Raw genomic sequence first — 21,770 nt, 5'->3', positions numbered from 1 at the left:
GCTATATCTACTATACCCTTCTTTTTTAATACAGATAATAGTTATTTTCAAACATTTCAGAATGGGTAAGTCAACATGGGAGTTATGCAACAGTAATGCAACATAAATTATGTGTGTCAGTGATTGCAGGTCTGTTTTCTTTTTCTATGCCTAATTTGATACATTTCTAGATTATGCTTGTATTGAAGCATGGTGTCCTCATGTTTAGTTTAGTCATGCTGATTTTTGAATTTCTCTCATTTATATTCTTTGTTTCTCTTCCTGAACACAGAAAGCAAAGCTGGGCCCGGGTAAGAAGGCCATTACTCCTATTGATGATGGCAGGACCAGTTTTCCCTCCAACAGCTTGGACCAGGTCAAGCTCTCTGACTTTAATTTCCTAGCCGTGTTGGGGAAAGGAAGCTTCGGAAAGGTCAGTGCCACCTGCTGCTGTCCTGCAAAGAATAAGCACCAGTTGTTTAAGATGACTTAGTTTATGTTGAATGTCAATCATAAATCACAGCCAGTTTAAGCTTCTTCATGTTGATGTTGTCTAAGCCTTAAGGGGTATTTACTTTACTGCATGTGGAAAGGAGAGAACCGTTTTGTAGCAGAGAACTATTGGGGGAACAATTTATTTGTAAGAGCAAAAGGAATAGGCAAATGGCGGGGTCATTTCCAGCCGATAAGCTGTTTGTTTGGCTTTCTGTGGAAATTCTGTTTCAAAACAGCCTGGGAAGAGTACCATCCATTAACACTTATTTCATTGTGTTATGCTCTCAGCCAGAGGCATTGGTTAACCTGGTTGTTCCCTTGTATGCCCAAACATTATACTGTGTATGTTTTTTTCTCAAAAGGTAATGCTAGCAGAAATAAAGACCACAGAGGAGTTGTACGCTATTAAGATTCTGAAGAAGGATGTGGTGATACAAGACGATGATGTGGAATGCACCATGGTGGAAAAGAGGGTGCTGGCACAACAGGACAAACCTCAGTTTCTCACCCAGCTTCACTCCTGCTTTCAGACTGTGGTAATGATCATGGCATTGTACCAAAGGGTTGCACTGAGCGTCAATGGAGGGGCCTGGAAAGGCATAGTGGATAAGACCATTCTTTAGTGCCTGATAGGGCATTAGGTGTGGAAAAAACTTGAGTGGCCTGCACAGAGCCCTGACTTTATCTAAACTGAAGACTGAGGATTAATTGGAACATTGATTGTTAGCCAGGTCTTCTTGTCCAACATTACAACTTTACAAACCTTCTTTTGACAGAATGGGCACTAAATCTTAAGGAAAGCCTTCATAGCATAGTTTAAACTGTTATATCTATAAAGGAGTGGGGGCAACACCAAATTAACTGCCATTATTTTAGAATAGGGCATCCAACAAACTCATTGGCCTTATATTTTATATTAGTCTTGATGGTTATAACCCAGTTTCTGACATATTTGACCATCATAATCATCTTTAACACTTTATGTTCTTTTAGGATAGGTTAGGTTTCACACTTATCAAAGGTTGTTAGGTTGGTACCTGCTTTAGGGGTCAGGGCATAAAATAAAACTGACACACACTCACTCTCATCAAACTTCCATGATTAGATCTTTTTTGCACAGTTTGGCTCTTAAATATTTAATCATTTAATTTGTTTATCATGGGTTTATTTTTAGGGTGTGTATGATTGGTTCAGCAGGTGGGGTTGTTTGTATTTTGCCTCTTCCTGTCACTCACCTCAGCATCCAGCTTTGCTTTAAATTAAACCTTAATAAAGCTGGTCTTTTATGATCAAACCTCCTCTCTGCCAAATTGGTTTTAGAAAGCCAATTTCATCTATACAGCTTGGCTTTGATGAAATAAGCTCTTGATAAAGACCTCTTGATTTGACAGGAAATATAGCTGCTCAAAAGGTTTGTTATTTCCTTCCAATAATCAGCACTAATGTGGTGTGGGTTAGGCACTGTGGAAAAGTGGCCGGGAGAGACTAATAACTGTCGGGAGTTTGCTTTTTTAGTTTCATACTGAAGCTACATCTCTTATGTATCTTATGTAGGTAACATGTCAGGGTTAATGTACCATTCTTTTAGCATTTTTCTGTTTTCTTCTAAATGTACTTTAGTGACTGCTTCTTTTCACCTACCAGACATGAGATCTCATAGAGAGCAATATCATGTACGTAAGGTCATGCACTACTATCCGTGTATTAAGCATCTCTCGTGCAGTTGCCTCGACCATCCAGCAGAGGCAGCAATTGCGAGGAACCTGTTCAAACATTACCTCCCTCAGACACAGTTTATCGTGCCTGTGGTCTGGCACTGTAGTCTATGTAGAATAATTATCAGCATAATTTTATATGAGAGAAATTGTACGGTAGTTTGCACATTTCTTTCTTGTCTTCTTTCTTTGTTACTGAGATGTAAAACAACCTTTTCCAATCTGCCAGATGTGGTTTTCCATATCTGTTAGCTTAATTTGGTGAGCAATTGAGCCAAATCTACTTCAGAATCTTGACATTTTTATTGTAATTTTATTGATTCCTGTTGCTTTCTTTTTTGTCATTGATCTCAGGACCTTTCTGGCATCATTATTAAGCACTAAAAGTTCTACTGTTTAGTTAAGATCAACAAAAGTGTATTGGCAACTGAAGTTTAGTTTGTGGAGATCTTCCAGTGTTGTTTGATCTTTGTTTGGACTGTAATGATTAAAAGTAATAAGAAGTGTAGTGACATTATAGTAATGCTCATGGTTTTAAAATGGGATGTCCAAAAACAGTCTACAATTGTCCATAGTCAGGTGTCTGCATACTACTGGCCATAGTGTATTTAACTAAAACTAATATATACTGCCTCTTATTCCCTCTCTCTCTGTAGGATCGTCTATATTTTGTTATGGAATATGTGAATGGTGGTGACCTCATGTATCACATTCAGCAAGTGGGCAAATTTAAGGAACCACAGGCAGTGTAAGTACAACTGAACTTTATATGTGGTTAAAATGATTAGGTTCCATTGGATGCATATTCTAATTAAAGACATACAGTGGGGCCAAAAAGTATTTAGTCAGCCACTGATTGTGCAAGTTCTCCTACTTAATAAGATGAGAGGGGTCTGTAATTTTCATCATAGGTACACTTCAACTATGAGAGACAAAATGAGAAAAAAAATCCAGGAAATCACATTGTAGGATTTTTAAAGAATTTATTTGTAAATTATGGGGGAAAATAAGTATTTGGTCACCCACAAACAAGCAAGATTTCTGGCTCTCACAGACCTGTAACTTCTTCTTTAAGAAGCTCTTCTGTCCTCCACTCGTTACCTGTATTAATGGCACCTGTTTGACCTCGTTATCTGTATAAAAGACACCTGTCCACAGCCTCAAACAGTCAGACTCCAAACTCAACCATGGCCAAGACCAAAGAGCTGTCGAAGGACACCAGGACGAAAATTGTAGACCTGCACCAGGCTGGGAAGAGTGAATCTACAATAGGCAAGCAGGTTGGTGTGAATAAATCAACTGTGGGAGCAATTGTAAGAAAATGGAAGACATACAAGACCATTGATAATCTCCCTCGATCTGGGGCCCCACGCAAGATCTCATCCCGTGGGGTCAAAATGATCATGAGAACGGTGAGCAAAAATCCCAGAACTACACGGAGGGACCTGATGAATGACCTACAGAGAGCTGGGACCAAAGTAACAAAGGCTACCATCAGTAACACACTACGCCGAGAGGGACTCAAATCCTGCAGTGCCAGGTGTGTCCCCCTGCTTAAGCCAGTACATGTCCAGGCCCGTCTGAAGTTTGCCAGAGAGCATATGGATGATCCAGAAGAGGATTGGGAGAATATCATGTGGTCAGATGAAACCAAAATGGAACTTTTTGGTAAAAACTCAACTCGTCGTGTTTGGAGGAAGAAGAATGCTGAGTTGCATCCCAAGAACACCATAGCTACTGTGAAGCATGGGGGTGGAAACATCATGCTTTGGGGCTGTTTTTCTGCAAAGGGGACAGGACGACTGATCCGTGTTAAGGGAAGAATGAACGGGGCCATGTATCGTGAGATTTTAAGCCAAAACCTCCTTCCATCAGTGAGAGCATTGAAGATGGAACGTGGCTGGGTCTTCCAGCATGACAATGATCCCAAACAGACCGCTCGGGCAACGAAGGAGTGGCTCCGTAAAAAGCATTTCAAGGTCCTGGAGTGGCCTAGCCAGTCTCCAGACCTCAACCCCATAGAAAATTTGTGGAGGGAGTTGAAAGTCCGTGTTGCCCAGCGACAGCCCCAAAACATCACTGCTCTAGAGGAGATCTGCATGGAGGAATGGGCCAAAATACCAGCTACAGTGTGTGCAAACCTGGTGAAGACTTACAGGAAACGTTTGACCTCTGTCATTGCCAACAAAGGTTATGTTACAAAGTATTGAGTTGAACTTTTGTTATTGACCAAATACTTATTTTCCACCATAATTTACAAATAAATTCTTTAAAAATCCTACAATGTGATTTCCTGGATTTTTTTCTTCTCATTTTGTCTCTCATAGTTGAAGTGTACCTATGATGAAAATTTACAGACCTTTCTCATCTTTCTAAGTAGGAGAACTTGCACAATCAGTGGCTGACTAAATACTTTTTGGCCCCACTGTAACAAACTAAGATGTGGCAATCCTGTTGAGATTTTTAAGGATACAATTTTTCTCATGGTCAGGCAGGTTTGCTGCTGCGCCATAAGTTTGGAACTTCCAGACAATACTTCCAGTTGTGTCTCTAGGAAAGGTCTAGGAAATCTTATACCCATTGCCCTTTTGGTATAATGAAATCTCCTTTCTCAGCTTTTGTGACAGCTCTTTAGTTTTTACCATGGTTGCAACATACCTTAAACACTTAAATCTCCTGGTGCTGTTTATTTAACAGCTGAAGCATATGTTTATAATTAGCTGAAGCATATTAAGAGTCATTTTATCATATTGTCACCCAACTTTAGGTCATGCCAACTAGTTCTAGGTTTTAAAATCACCAATATTATGTAGGGGTTTAATAATTGTGACATTGCAGTATTAACAAAATGTTGTTCTACTCTAAAATGGGTATTTTTGGGACAGTGGTAGCCTAGTGGGTAGATCATTGGGCTATCAACTGAAAGGTTGAGAGTTTGAATCCCAGCTCTGCCGTGCAACCGTGTTGGGCCCTTGAGCAAGGCCCTTAACCCTCTCTGCTCCGGGGACACCGTATGATGACTGACCCTGTGCTGTGTGTGTGTATTGGACAAATAAAGGCATTCTAAAATACTACCTCATTCATTAACTTTGTTCATCAGTCAACTGATAAAGACTTTATTTAGAGCAAATCTATCTCTGCAGGAATGGGTATTGTTGAAAAACCTGAATATATCTGTAGGGGTTAACATACATTTTAGTGTCTGTACCTCAGTCTAGAGGAATAAGGTAATGTAACAGTCTATCTGTAATTGCAGGTTCTATGCAGCAGAGATCGCTGTTGGTCTGTTCTTCCTGCACAAGAAGGGCGTTATATACAGGTAATATACTGTACATACACACGTTACATTAAAATGTTTTTTATTAATGCATTATTGCATCAAACCAATGTAATGCAAACCTCAGTATCCAAAATAACTTTTTTGTTTACCAGCACAAGTAAATAAAATCAAATTTAAAAATAAAATGTAAATACTTCATATATTTAATGTTTAAATGCATTAAATAAAACTGTACAGCTCAAATATCAATATTAAATGTGTGCCCAAACACATAAATGCAAAAATGTACAAAATCAAGTGCCTTGAAGTCGACTCCAAATCCTGGCAACCATATTGATTGTGTTTCTACAGAAAATCCTGTTTTCTGTTTGAATCATTAGATCTTAGATCATGTCTCTGTTCTCCTACATGAAATATAATACACCAGTACTCTAGTGCACTTAATGTGAATGAGAATGACCAAAGTTAATTTCTATACAATGTGAACTAAATCATATCTTTCCGAACATACCTGTGACATTAAAATACTAAATATCATTGTCTTTTCTGCACCCCAACACCCATAGTTATATGCAGTAATGCTACTATTTCAGTCCTAGGGCTTTAAGATTAGTAGTGCAAAGAGTTGCTTCTTGGAATTGTTGGCATTTGAAGTTAAGAGTAGGTCCTTGTAAATATAAAACTTACTTATAAGGCATCCAGAGTCTTAAAATATCTTATAAGGAAATCACGGAAAGATGAAATCTGGCCAAATACTGAATAATAGCGAGTTAATAAAACGTTAATAAAACAGATTAAATCATGCAGGAATGCTTTTTGTGGTTGAGCTTATAAGAGATGCAAAAATGCCATAACACCAGAAATAAAAGTTGTAACAACTAAGATATCACAAATGGTAAAATGAAACAATGCAGCAAGAATCTGTCATCTGCAGAGTGATCACACAAACAAGAGAGCAGGGGACCCCGGGACACTGCCCTTTCACAGATTTGTTTCAAGCAAAGCAGCACTTTGCACTTCCATCCAGGAGACATTTAAATGTTCTCAGACAGAAAATACGATCATATAACCAATACACATTAACATATTACAAAAGTATGATGCTCATAAATTCTGGCTTAGTTATTCTTTTCTCAGATAAGCTTTAATGTCCTGTGGTCCTTTGGAAATAAGTTTACTTAAACTTATCCGATCTGTGTCTCCTGCTTTTACCAAACCAAACCAAACCCAACACTGCTGTCTGGCTCTTTTCAGTTTGCTTTAGTTCCCTGATGCTGAATTAGCCTGAAGAAATAGGACAAACACGCAAGTACACACACCCTTATGACACACTGACATCAGCAAAAACACAATGATCTGAGTGAGAATTCTGGTGTCTTAGGCAATGGAGAAGGATGTGTAGCTCTATATAATAATAATAATAATAATAATGGAAATGTGGTGTCACAACTGGACAAGTAGGTGCCTCACACATAGTTTGGTCTCCTGTTACTGTCTTAAGTTCTTTATGTGTACATGTCTTACTACTTCCCAAAAACTGCTTAAGGGTGGGTTGTCTGCTCTAAATTGCCCCTAGATGTTTGTAAGTAACTGAATGTGTTGCCCTGTGATGGAATGGCATCCTGTTCATGGGTAGCTTCTGTGTTGTGGGTCATGACGACACATGATGTACCATAATGTGTTTGCATTAATAACTCCAATCACAATAACACACTAGTACAGCACACCTGGGGATCTAGAGCTTAAATCTCAGCTGTGCTGTTGACCTGCCCAGGAATCCAACAGGCACAACTGGATGTTCCTATGTTTTGCTCTTTGTTCACGGCAAGGCTCGGCGCTAATTGGTGCTTATCGTTGCATTTATGCCTTTTACATATGCGGCAAAACCACTTTCTGCTGACTGCGCCAATACAAAAATGATACACAGTATTGACTGACAGTTTTTTTCATATGCAATGTTGTATTAAATGTCTATTAGTTTAAAACAAGAAGCTCTGGCAGTGCCATAATTTGAAGACATGTGAAGATAAAGAAGGGGGAAATGGGCTCATGAATCATTATTACCTCAGGCTAAAGCCACATTAAATCTTATTAAAGAGCTACGAAAGCACAAGAGGTGATTCCAGGATTAGTAAAAGTGGGATTGCTATTTAAAATACAAATCTGGCCTCCCTATTACACAACTCACAAGTTTAGTTGAAATACAAACAGGGTTTTGTGAAACAATGGAAATCAGTTTATCTTTGCACTTAAATATTTTAGTATATACATATATGTTTATATTATTATGTATATCATTGTATATATATGTACTGTATATGTCATATAAACGATTTGTCTCATTGGCGATGCTTTAAAAAGGTCTGAGACAAACTGGGTCAAAGTTCAGCGGCAAGCTACAAAAACCAAACGACATAGAGATACATTGCAATGCTCGAGGTAGCACAGCGGCAAGAAAAGCGATGCCACCACACTCCATTGGATACAATGGCGCAGCCAGAACAAAAGTGGTACAATTAGAAATTACTTGATTGACAGGGGAAAGGATAAAAATGCAAAAATTGACCAAATAAATATTGTATATTGTGTGTGTTTTAGAGACCTGAAGCTGGATAATGTGATGCTAGACGCAGAAGGACACATTAAAATAGCAGATTTTGGAATGTGTAAGGAAAACATGGTTGAGAGTGTTTTGACACGCACCTTCTGTGGAACACCTGACTACATTGCACCAGAGGTAAGAAACTGAGAGCTTGTGATCTATTTAAGTAAACTTTTTTCTATATATGACTCATGAAGCACTCCAAGATAATGTCTTGAAATGTCATTTGTTTACATTTTTTGTTTTATTTTTGGTGGTATGAAAACCAATGTTCTATTCATAGCGTACCTCATGAAAAAAAACCTGATTGTCGGATATGCTAACCCACAGCCACTGAGAAACAGGTTTAAATCTCAGGTGCTGTTGGTCGGGTGTCTACACAGACATGATTGGCTATGTCTGTGGGGAGGTAGGGTGGGGGTTGGCCAAATTCCTGCGATAGATTGGCACCCTGACCACTATATTCCTGCCAGAGTTTCCAGGCAGAACCGACTTGCCGTGACCCTGACCAAGATAAAACGGTGATTGACCACTTATTATCAAATGGCTTATTGTTTATTATTCTATCAGCAGTTGTGACTGGCCATTTCTGGCTGATGATTGATTGCCCCACCCACAATTGCATCACATTGTCCAGCAAAAAGGGTGTGGCAGCAGTAATATGCACAGCTGATGTGGCTCTTTAATGACTACCAGTAAAAGTGAGGATGATAGAACTCAGGAGCTTGTTTTTTTCCAATGTGAGATGTTAATGGCCTTTATTTTCTTTCCTTAATATTTAAATATTTGTTTTTACATTTACATTTTCGACATTTAGCAGACGCTCTTATCCAGAGCGACTTACAAAAGTGCTTCCATAGTAAACATTACCCTACCCTAGTTTAAGTAAACAACAGTCCAAGAACACAAGTCTGCTAAAACAAAGTTAATGGCGGTTTTTTTTTCTCCTTCAAGAAATGAATAAGAGCGTTAGTGAGTAAGTAAGTACATGTCAGCTTAAGTGCTTGGTAAAGAGGTGGGTTTTTGATCGTTTTTTAAAGACAGCAAGAGACTCAGATGTTCGGACAGACAAGGAAACTCGTTCCACCACTTGGGTGCAAGTACAGAAAAGAGCTTTGATGCTTGTCTTCCTTGAATCCTGGATGGAGGATCAAGTCGAGCGAGACTAGGTGGCTCGGAGGTTGCGTGGTACAGAGCGAGGTTTAATTAGACCACAAAGGTAACTTGGGGCTGGTCCATTTTTGGCTTTGTAGGCAAGCATCAGTGTTTTAAACTGAATGCGTGCAGCTACAGGAAGCCAGTGAAGAGAACGCAGCAGTGTGGTGATGTGGCAGTGTTTAGGTTTGTTAAAACCCAGATGGGCAGCTGCATTTTGAATGAGCTGCAAGGGTTTAATTTTTGGTTGAGATTAAGGAGAAATTTGTTTTTGTGAGGTATGTCATCCTTCCCATGTCTGTGTGGATTTTCTCTGGGTTCTCTGGTTTCCTCCCAAATTCTGTTAACACTACAGTAGGTGTTTTTAATAGCTTAATTGTTTATGAGTGATGAAAGAGTGTGATGACAGGGATCAAGTAAGTGATTGTTCATGAGTGATGAGAGAGTGTGATGACAGGGATTAAGTAAGTGATTGTTCATGAGTAATGAGAGAGTATGATGACTGAGTGATTGCGTGATAAGTGAGTGAGTAAATTGATGAGTGAGGCTGTGTTTCCAGGATAGGCTCCAATTCTGTATTATGCATAATGTTATACCTTAAACATTAAGAAAGCAAGACTACTGAAACCATAGCAACCAGCAGTAAACTCACATCATGGACACCCAGTAGTGATTAGCACTAGTTATGTGGGGTGACATTAGGTCAAAAATAGCTGGCAGTGTTACAGATTGAGCTGTTAGTGGTATTTCATCTCTTTTTGATCCTTATACATACTGGCACCTAGTGTAGCTAAATACACACATGCACGACACACACACGCTCACAGAAACATGCTCACAAACCAAGCTAAGCATTTGTGACATGACTGCCAGTGCAAATCCCATAGACAGTCACATTGTGCCCTTAGACAAATTCTTAAAAGTCACAGAAACCCCACTAAGCAGCGTCTGTGTGTGTGAGGGGGATCTGTTATATGTGCCAAAGACTAAGAACATTGTGTGAATATGTGTAGGGCAAGATGGTAAATATGTGGGCTGTGGGGGCCTGTCAGTCTCAGTCTGTCAGCTGTGGCTACTGTACTTTCCCTGATAGACTGTTCTGTGTACCTGACTGTTCTGTGTACCTGTCAGATTCATTAACAGTGTTATGGTATACCTGTTAGCCTCATTGAAGGAGGTGTGTCCTCTGTTATATTCATTTAATTGCAGTGACAGATGTGTGGCCTCTATTCTACATCTGGAAGGTATATTGAAGCAAATGTAGCCTATTATGTATACATGTCAGGTACAACAAAGGTGTGGCCTGAAGAGGACGTGGCCTCAGTTCCAAACTTCATGTGATCTCTATTCTATCCATGCTTAACAGTGCCTTTGGCCATATGGAATTTTGGGTAAGGAATTAGTTCTGAAAAGACAGTCTTCTAGTTCATTTCAGGGTAATTTAGAGATGATGAGGTGGATCTACTTTACAGTCTGCACTCCAGAATTTCCCAATTAAGGAAAATTCTACTAGTAGATAAACCAATCAGGCATAACATTATGACCATAATATTGTGTTGGCCCCCCTTTTGCTGCCCCTTAAACAACAAACTGTGATGCACTGTGTATTCTGACACCTTTCTATCAGAACCAGCATTAACTTCTTCAGCAATCTGAGCTACAGTAGCTCGTCTGTTGGATCAAACCACACGGGCCAGCCTTTACTCCCAACATGCATCAATGAGCCTTTCCCGCCCATGACCCTGTCGCCGGTTTACCACTGTTCCTTCCTTGGACCACTTTTGATAGATACTGACCACTGCAGACCGGGAACACCCCACAAGAGCTGCAGTTTTGGAGATGCTCTGACCCAGTCGTCTAGCCATCACAATTTGGCTCTTGTTAAACTCGCTCAAATCTTTATGCTTGCACATTTTTCCTGCTTCTAACACATCAACTGAGGATAAAATTTTTAATTGCTTACTAATATATCCCACCCACTAACAGGTGCTGTGATGAAGAGCTAGTCAGTGTTACTCACTTCACCTGTCAGTGGTCATAATGTTATGCCTGGTCGGTGTATATCGCTTTACCATTTACACACTGTAATGCTGTATTGTCATTGGGATTTGGCCATTTAAAAATCTGATTTGGTCTGTAAAAGTCAGTCAGGGGTGCTCGGTTAGTGCAGTGGTAAACTATTTAAATCCAGGCATTGCTATCATCCAGTCAGGCATCTACATACAGACATGACTGTCTATGTCTGAAAAGGGCTGGCCGAGACCCTGCATTGGATTGGCATCTTGTCCATAGTGTGTTACTTTATTGTATGCCCATTGAATCCTGGGAAACCAGACCCACTGAGACTCTGACCAGAAAAATTTTAACATAATCTTAAACACACACATGGATAAACACATCATGACCAGCAGTGGTGTGACAGGAAGGTCAGTGTGTGTCATATGGAATCATGCCTGACCCAGCAAGCAGGACATCAATTTAACACTCAGTAACAGAGCTAACAATTGTGTGTGTGTCAGTTTTAAATGCTCTATCACCGCCACTCCTTGAAACATGATTATTACAGTATTGATCCTGTCACCTACTGTAATGAACATGAACACTTCACAGAACGTGTTGATATGGATCTGACGTTACCCTGAAAACCTGACACTTGGTGAAGCTTTATGTACAGTACGGGTGTCTTTTTGACATAATAATTTAGACACCCTCTTCCCTGATCGATTAAAATGTTGCTGACAGACAGACAACACCTCACCCTGCTCAGAGAGGGTGGATTTTTTCATGTCCGGTCATTGAGAAGAAAACATACTCTCTGTATTTACTTTTGTCCTCATAAGTTTCATCTATGGCATTGTCATCCTAGGCTAAGAAAACTAGATATTTTATGAAATATCTGTGGAACAATACAAACAATAACGACAGTTTCTACAGCTCCATTTACCATACAGAAGCACTTTGTAGTTCTGCAGTGACACTGACATGGTGGTGGTGTGTTAGTGTGTGTTGTGTTGGTATAAGACACAGCAGTGCTGATGGAGTTTTTAAACACCTTACTGTCACTGCTGGACTGAGAATAGTCCACCAACCGAAAATATCCAGCCAACAGCGCCCTGTGGGCAGCGTCCTGTGACCACTGATGAAGGTCTAGAAGATTTCATTGTCGTATCATTGTACTGGGTCTTTACTTTCCTTCGGAATCAATAAAGTATCTATCTGTCTGTCTATCTATCTATCGATCTATCTATCTTATACAGGCAATATAGCTTACAAAGTTTTGCCACAGGTACTTTTTGCCACTATGGCAAAAAAACCCAGAACTGATTAAACTGTATTGTAAAACTGTAGGATTTCATTAAACATACAGGGGGACAAAATGTATCTGTCTTTAATAATAGTGAATGTCTGAGCATGTCTGAGATTTAGGGGTTCAAGCTATGCGTGGTACAGAAGACGAAAGCTGTTGTACAATTTCATCTTTTGTGAGCCTTATTAGCTCACCAGTCTCTACTGATCTAAAAAGCGTACTGGGTTTCTGTACCAGCATGATGAAAACAGAAGCAGGGGTGTCACAGTGGCACTGCAGGCGGTCTCGATGCAACATAGCTTCAACAACCCAGGTATAATTCTTGTGTCCGGTTACTTTATTTGTACATTGTGGTACTGTATGTACTCTCTTTTCTTATCTGGGTACTTTAGTTTAATCCCACCACCCAAAACAAGCCAGTGGGTTAATTGGTGGGCCTACTCTAAATAAATGGGTGCTCATGAATAAGTGTGCATGTAATGCCCCAGAGATACATTTGCACCCCTCAGGGTCAAGATTCATTGGTCTAATTCATTGGGCGAAAGGCAGGAAATCAGGTTGCTGGTCCGTCACAGGGCAGACACACACGCACACATGCCTAAGATAATTTTTGTAGCTACTATTGACCTTACTGAATGTATTTGGACTTGTGGGAGGAAATCTGAGCAAGTGGAGGGAACCCATGTGGCCAAAGGGATAAAATGCTAACTTCATACAGAAAGAACCTTGTTGTCTGTCCAGGTAATCAAACCTAGGTCATTCTTGCTGTATGGCAACAGCGCTACCTACTGCACCACCGTGCCGCCCCCTTTAGATTGTATTTCTGTTTTGTACCCAGTTTGTCTAAAATAGACTCATATAACAAGCCCACCTGCTATAGAGATTAGCTGCATGGTTCGGATATGGGATCATGTCCTACCACCTTGCCAAATTTGGCTGACAGTCACCTGCACCTCATTGAGCGTTAATAAGATTAAGATAGATAAGATATCCTTTATTTGTCATATATACATATACAGATGTACAGTACAATGAAATTCTTTCTTCGCATATCCCAGCTGGTGTTGGAAGCTGGGGTCAGAGCGCAGGGTCAGCCAACTTACGGCGCCCCTGGAGCAGACAGGGTTAAGGGCCTTGCTCAAGGACCCAACAGTGGCTACATAGCAGAGCCAGGATTTGAACCGCCAATCTTCCGGTTGATAGCCCAAAGCTCTACCCACTAGGCTACCACTGACCCCTAATTCACTCCAGGTGGACATGTTCCTATTTACCATGGCTACTTCCTCAAAGATTTGCCAGCTCCTTTTGAAACCAGGCTCTGTCTGGTCTGTGCTACTTGTGCATTGCCATACCCAGCTTGTACTAGGTTGTCACAGGCGCTCTGAGAAGCTTGCCATGTTGTGACAACCAGTTCTGAGTGCTGCAGAATTTTTTTCTACCCATTTTCTACATTGGTTTTTGGTCTTTCTTTGTTTTTTAATTACATCTTAAGAGTTAAACCTGACAGTAATATGTTATCTCTTTTCTAACAACCAATGTGAAAATGAACTGCCTGACTGACCATGACACCGTGACATTTGAGTCAGCTGCTCCATCTGATGTGTTGTTGTTTTAACAGGTCTGGACGTCTGTTGCTCTCACTCACTGAGTCAGAATAAGTCATATGTTATGAGAATTATAGCTGTGTAAAAATTGGTTAAATGGCTGAAAGTGTGTTGTGTATTTTCATAAAAGCTTTAAACTTGATAGAGCTGACTGGTCAAATTGGATGTAGTTTTTTTCACTTCAACTTTTTAATCATCAAAGATGATTTCCTAGGCACTAACCTTCACTATTTCACTATCTAACCACAGACAGGCAGTGCAGGAGGAGCTGCTACACTAAGGCATGTTGTATGAGGAATACTATGGTGTTTTGGTGTGTGTATATGTGTGAGAGTGTGAGTGTGTGCATGTATGCGTGTGTGCTCATGGGTGGGTTTGTTTCTTTGTGCCTCCCGCATACGTTTTTGTGTTTCTTTAAGTGGTTGTGTTCGAAATGCCATCAGATGCTCTTCAGGTTTTCTTCACACTTTTCCATCTCAGGTACAGAGTCAACTACACACACACACACACTTGCGCACAGGCAGGCACACACACACACTCACTCACATATGCACAAACATTTACTTTCCCACTTGAAGTACATACTTAAAGATTTCTTTTTAAATCATCACAATACCCTTGTTGAAACAGTTGGCATTATGAAAGCTAGTTATTCTCTTTCCTTGGCATAAAAACACAGATTTATTCTTTACATTGGCAGATTGTTGTGTGTGAATCACAACAACTTAAGAGAATTCATTTTTACTGCAACAGACTTCAATGTTGTTCTGCTTTACACCAATGCAACCAGCACTTGGCATTGTATGTGGTATCTTATGCTTAATGCTTATGTGTCTCTTCTCAGCAATGAAAACTCATTTCTAAACAATCCGTGTGATTACATTTTTATCAGATGCATTATGGAACTAAGCAGCCATTTACTCATTCTCTTTCCTAACCGCTTATCCAGTTAGGGTCACGGGGGTGGGGGTGCTGGAGCCTATCCCAGCTTTTCAAGGGCACAAGGCACACTGTAACACCCTGGACAGGGCACCAGTCCATTGCAAGGCAGACACACATATATACACACATATATACACACACCCATTCACCTATAGGGCAATTCAGTGTCTCCAATTAACCTGACTGCATGTTTTCGGACTGTGGTAGAAAACCGGAGCTCCCGGAGGAAACCCATGCAGACATGGGGAGAACATGCCAACTCTGCACAGAAAGGCTTTGATCCCCAGATCCTTCTTGCTGTGAGGCAACAGTGCTACCCACTTAGCCACCGTGCCGCCCCAGCAGCCATTTAAACAAACCCAATTTCCGAAAAAGTTGGGACATTGTGTAAAATGTAGTTAAAACAAAATTCTGATTTGTTCATTCTTTGGAATCTCTATTTAATTGACAAAAGTAGAAGGAAAAGATTTTCAATGTTTTCACTTATTGATTTGATTGTACTTTGTAAATAGAAACTAAAATTATTTAGGACGGAGCCTGACGGTTTTCTGTTATTTAGTTAGAATAGTTTGAAAGATATTTTAGTATTTGCATTTTTAATTTGTTTTATATGTTCATAGTAAAAATAAATCTTTGAAAGATATGTTTGATGGGTTGAGTGGTTTGGATACCTGTGGAACGCGAGTCAGCCAAAAGTCTACGCGATATCTTAAAACTTTTACAAACGTAGAATGCAGTCAGGTTGGGTAATAATAAATGTATAGAGCTGCAAATTTCATTAAAATGAATGTTATTGTTTTATGTGAGGTTCCACTTATAAAATCCTGGAGGTATTGGACCTAAGCAGCACTCAAAGTTAACCAATTAGCACTTTTAGCAGGACAAAAATTTTCCACAGTTACGTTGAAAAGGTGGCGTCCTGTGAGCTCTTCATGATTCATTCTCCTGCCCATGTTTGTCTATGGAGTCATAAAATATTTGTTATTGTTTTAATATACTTTAAGATTTTAAAGGGTAGTACTGTAATGGACACTTTTGTTTTGTTTGTGTACAGATCATTGCGTACCAGCCATACGGGCGTTCTGTGGACTGGTGGGCATACGGTGTACTGCTCTATGAAATGCTAGCCGGACAGGTGAGCCAGAATCATAATACCAGCCGCCATCATTATGCCATCGTTGCACTCACTGCAGTCATGTTCATTACAGTAAAGATGAAGCTTATTAAAGTGCAGTATTTTGTAACTGTCATTTATAACGCTTTAGAGACGCAATGCACCTGTATAGAACTTTCTACACCACCAATTTGCTGGATGTATATTTAAATTCATATATGAACATTAATGTTTTTATGAAAGTGACAGGTAAAATAATATTTGCGAAAAAAAACATGAAACATCTTTAAAAAAACAACATATACAGTGTATCACAAAAGTGAGTACACCCCTCACATTTCTGCAGATATTTAAGTATATCTTTTCATGGGACAACACTGACAAAATGACACTTTGACACAATGAAAAGTAGTCTGTGTGCAGCTTATATAACAGTGTAAATTTATTCTTCCCTCAAAATAACTCAATATACAGCCATTAATGTCTAAACCACCGGCAACAAAAGTGAGTACACCCCTAAGAGACTACACCCCTAAATGTCCAAATTGAGCACTGCTTGTCATTTTCCCTCCAAAATGTCATGTGACTTGTTAGTGTTACTAGGTCTCAGGTGTGCATAGGGAGCAGGTGTGTTCAATTTAGTAGTACAGCTCTCACACTCTCTCATACTGGTCACTGAAAGTTCCAACATGGCACCTCATGGCAAAGAACTCTCTGAGGATCTTAAAAGACGAATTGTTGCGCTACATGTAGATGGCCAATGCTACAAGAAGATTGCCAACACCCTGAAACTGAGCTGCAGCACAGTGGCCAAGGTCATCCAGCGTTTTAAAAGAGCAGGGTCCACTCAGAACAGACCTCGCGTTGGTCGTCCAAAGAAGCTGAGTGCACGTGCTCAGCGTCACATCCAACTGCTGTCTTTGAAAGATAGGCGCAGGAGTGCTGTCAGCATTGCTGCAGAGATTGAAAAGGTGGGGGGTCAGCCTGTCAGTGCTCAGACCATACGCCGCACACTACATCAAATTGGTCTGCATGGCTGTCACCCCAGAAGGAAGCCTCTTCTGAAGTCTCTACACAAGAAAGCCCGCAAACTGTTTGCTGAAGACATGTCAACAAAGGACATGGATTACTGGAACCATGTCCTATGGTCTGATGAGACCAAGATTAATTTGTTTGGTTCAGTTGGTCTCAAGCATGTGTGGCGGCAATCAGGTGAGGAGTACAAAGATAAGTGTGTCATGCCTACAGTCAAGCATGGTGGTGGGAATGCCATGGTCTGGGGCTGCATGAGTGCAGCAGGTGTTGGGGAGTTACATTTCATTGAGGGACACATGAACTCCAATATGTACTGTGAAATACTGAAGCAGAGCATGATCCCCTCCCTCCGGAAACTGGGTCGCAGGGCAGTGTTCCAGCATGATAATGACCCCAAACACACCTCTAAGACGACCACTGCTTTATTGAAGAGGCTGAGGGTAAAGGTGATGGACTGGCCAAGCATGTCTCCAGACCTAAACCCAATAGAACATCTTTGGGGCATCCTCAAGCGGAAGGTGGAGGAGCGCAAAGTCTCGAATATCCGCCAGCTCCGTGATGTCGTCATGGAGGAGTGGAAAAGCATTCCAGTGGCAACCTGTGAAGCTCTGGTAAACTCCATGAGCAGCAGAGTTAAGGCAGTTATGGGAAATAATGGTGGCCACACAAAATATTGACACTTCAGGAACTTTCACTAAGGGGTGTACTCACTTTTGTTGCCGGTGGTTTAGACATTAATGGCTGTATATTGAGTTATTTTGAGGGAAGAATAAATTTACACTGTTATATAAGCTGCACACAGACTACTTTTCATTGTGTCAAAGTGTCATTTTGTCAGTGTTGTCCCATGAAAAGATATACTTAAATATCTGCAGAAATGTGAGGGGTGTACTCACTTTTGTGATACACTGTATATAGAGATGTAAAAATTATGTTTTTGTCTCTTTCCAGCCACCCTTTGATGGTGAAGATGAGGATGAGCTCTTTCAGTCCATTATGGAGCACAATGTGTCCTACTCCAAAGCTCTGTCCAAAGAGGCTGTGTCCATCTGCAAGGGGGTGAGTGCAAAAACACACCAACACAACGTCATGCTTTTCTTCTCTTTTTTTTTTTTTTTTTTTAATATATTTTTTTAATTTTTTTATAATATCAGGATAGCACTGTGGCCCCCAGCTTCAGGGTCTCGAAGATCTGGCTTTAGTCCTCACTTGCATTCCCAAAATTGAAAAACAGGGTTAGTTTATAGTTTTAAACTTGCAAAGTGTTATAGTGTGGTTGCATTAGTTACACAAGAGCATAGGTGTTTATTAATTTGGTGGTGTAGTTTATTAATTACATTTAACTTGTAATTACTCATTACTGATTATGATTGACTATAACTAGTGATTTCTCTGTACCTCTTTATAGGGCTAGTTTGACTGCATCCTCTATCTTGTTTGTTTATTCCTTATAAAAGGACAATGAAAAGTGGGGGCTCACTGTGACCCTACTTTTAGACCGGCAGCAATTTTTCGCCTCTTGTCTCCTAAACCACTGAGCGTTCATCGGCCTGTGTTCATTACCTGTGGGCGTTTGGTTACCATGGGTTAACAGACGCCAAGCAAAAAAAAAGCAAATGTCATGGCAGTACAATGTGTGTACAGCTTTGCTCAATGCTTAATTACTACTGGTAATTTGTCAAATGTGCAAAGTTTAACTTTGCTTAACTTTTTTTGCATCACTGTCAGCCTAAAATACTCTGAAAAAGAAAGACAGATGGACGCTATGTTGCGTTGCATCGCTGCTGGTCTGAACATAGGGTAAGCGTTATATACAGACTGGTGACTAATTAAAGAAAACACATTACAGCATATGCAGCCACCAGATCTAAAACCCATATGAACACCATTGTGGATTTTCACGTCCTGCTTGGACAGCACTTTCTACCACCGTTCATCACCACTTTATAGAAAGATCTTTTGAGAAAATTGTGTTCATGTTTGTTTCTAATACCAGTTTGATGGACTTCTAGAATTGATGCCAGCTGTTTTGGAGGCTTTAAACTTTTTTAAGACATTTCATACAGTTTGTTTATGTTTTTTTACACTATTATCTAAAGGTCTAGCATAAACCCCTAATTATGCTTCTTTTCATGGTTACCATCCAACATTAAAACTGCAGATTCGAATGGTCTACTGTTACCCCTTTTCCACCGACACGGCACGGAGCCCGTTCCGGTTCCCGAACTTGATTTTGAACCGGTTCCGCGTGTTTCCACCGGAAAAAAGAGATGCAGATACATGTGGTATTTTAGACTGGATTTGATGTTTATTTCACACAGATTAATGTTCGTGTTGTGGAACTTTAATGATCTTTCACCGCTCGAGTCGAGCGCTGAGCAAATCGGCTTTTTGTGCCGAGAGTCGCGGTGAAAACGAAGCGCAAAACTCCTCTCACGTCAATAAACTAAAGAAAACAACAACTAAGACAAACAAGTCACGTCTTCTTATCACCGATAGTTAGATCGCTGCTTTTTACATAAAAACAAACATCTGTAACAGCAGCACAAATGCTCGCACATAATCCACACACTCCGCCATGTTATTACTTCTCTTAACTCTCAGTAAGTAACGCCCACCGATGATGACGCTGCTTGGTTCTCAAAAACTGGTGGAAATTCTCTACAGAACACCAAGGTTCAGAGAAACCTGAACAGAACCGGTTCAAGAACCACGTTTTTTTGGTGGAAAATGGGTATTAGTCGACCCCCAAAAATATGGAACCAGCCAATAGAAAAATTCTAACATGTGATGACATTTGTACATTAGAAGTATCCTGATATAGGAAATCAATGCACACCTTTCAGCCAATCAGCAACACATTTACAATGGTATAAAAGTTGATGATACTGTGGCACAGCTGGTGAAATGAGTGCCACACAGTCACAGTGGTCCGGGGGACCTGGATTTGAACCTGACCTCTGATCACTGTCTGAGCCTTGTCTGTTCACCTCCTATAACATGAAAATGTAAACTGACTGCTTTAAATTGCCTCTAGACCCTACTGCGTCCCTGACCAGGATGAAGTGGTTAGTGGAAATGATTAAGTGCTATAAAAGTGTATTATTCTCTCTCCATGTTACTTCATTATTTTATTCACTCATCATTCTTCCTCACCTTTTTACTTGCTATTTCTTATCACTAATAACACCATATCTTTTATTCCCCACTGTTTCTTTTTCACTTGGAATCTCTCACACTTTGCTGTACTCATTAGGGTGTTACTGGGTTCATCTATATCCATTCGTTCGAGGCTATTAAAGCTCGGAGCGTGTGCTGATGCTGAGTTTTTCCTCAGTCCGACTCCATTAATGGATACATAGTGGCTGTCAGAATCCTGACCCAGAAAAGCTCAGCCCCACATGAGATGCTGCAACATGCAGAATCATTCAGCACGCATCGATTTTGTTTTGTATTTGAACCGTTTTGATGCTCAGGTAGTAGTGTGTATTAGTATGGCATACTGAATATCACCTTTTTGATCTGACCTAAGCACTTAAAAAATTTTCACCTGCTCTCTGGAAACCAAAAATACACACATTAAAGGGCTTTTTGCAGTCGTGTGTGTCCATCAGGGGCTTTGAGAGCTGGTCATGAAAGTAGAAAAATGCTACTTTTACCTGAGAGTTGGGAGATGGTCAGGCCTCTGAGATTTGTGTGCACCAAAGAACCTTCAGCCTTTGAGAAAGTGTAAGATTCTGTCCAAAATAAATTAAACTTAATGCCCATAGCTCCTTGTTTTCAAACTATTTTGTCATCCTGGAGGAGACCACTACAATCACAATATAAAATGTTCACTATTTTAATATGGTAATTAGTAAAAAATAACTTTGTGTTGATTTGTCATGCATGAACCTCTAGACTACCTTAAAAGTCATAGAATGTTAGAACTAGAAATTGCCCTGGACAGCTGTGCCATGGGAGATTTAACAACATGCCCTCAGACTAGAAAGAGCAAGAGAAAAACCTACAGTTACTTATAAAAAAGCATGCAGGCTGACATGAAAGCACCAGGAACAACAGTTATCTAGTGAACAGTGAGCCCGATTTTAACATCTTATTTGACACTTCTTTACTAAATAAGTGGTAACGCAGTGATAAATTATGCTAGCTCACTACCACTGGAATCAAGGATTTGAATCCCCAGTGGTGCTATCAGCCGATCAGGGGTCATTATTGGCAATGTCTAACAGGAGAGGGGTCATGGAGGAGTAATTGGGGATGATGTCCGAGTCTCCATCATGGAAATCTGTATCGGCTGCTACAAAATGCTCTTAGGCGTGAATGTGTGAGTGTGTGATGCCCTGCGACAAATTAATGCCCGGTCCATGGTGTGTTCCCACCTAGCACCCAGTGTTTCCAGATTACATAGCAGAATAAAGCGTATAAATGAATTATTTTCACTGCTGGCACAAAGCTTCAGGGACCTAGTGACCTAGATTGAAGTCTAGCCTGCAGTCACTATCTGAGAGCTGCTTTGCAGGTTTTCCCCATGTCTTGTTT

General features: G+C 40.3%; 1 protein-coding gene across 1 annotated transcript in view; it reads left to right on the top strand.

Annotated features, from left to right (window-relative positions):
- prkcaa (protein kinase C, alpha, a) overlaps positions 1-21,770 on the top strand; it is a 157,566-nt gene that overhangs the window by 119,871 nt on the left and 15,925 nt on the right. Inside the window, exons 9-15 of the mRNA XM_062997819.1 lie at positions 272-412; positions 837-1,010; positions 2,846-2,937; positions 5,446-5,508; positions 8,068-8,206; positions 16,134-16,214; positions 18,180-18,287. Of these exons, the coding sequence (XP_062853889.1) occupies positions 272-412; positions 837-1,010; positions 2,846-2,937; positions 5,446-5,508; positions 8,068-8,206; positions 16,134-16,214; positions 18,180-18,287 (798 nt within the window). The remainder of the gene's footprint in view (positions 1-271; positions 413-836; positions 1,011-2,845; positions 2,938-5,445; positions 5,509-8,067; positions 8,207-16,133; positions 16,215-18,179; positions 18,288-21,770) is intronic.

This window comes from Trichomycterus rosablanca, chromosome 6, assembly GCF_030014385.1.
Source record: "Trichomycterus rosablanca isolate fTriRos1 chromosome 6, fTriRos1.hap1, whole genome shotgun sequence".
Lineage (NCBI taxonomy): Eukaryota > Metazoa > Chordata > Actinopteri > Siluriformes > Trichomycteridae > Trichomycterus > Trichomycterus rosablanca.
This window is presented reverse-complemented; position numbering and strand designations above follow the sequence as displayed.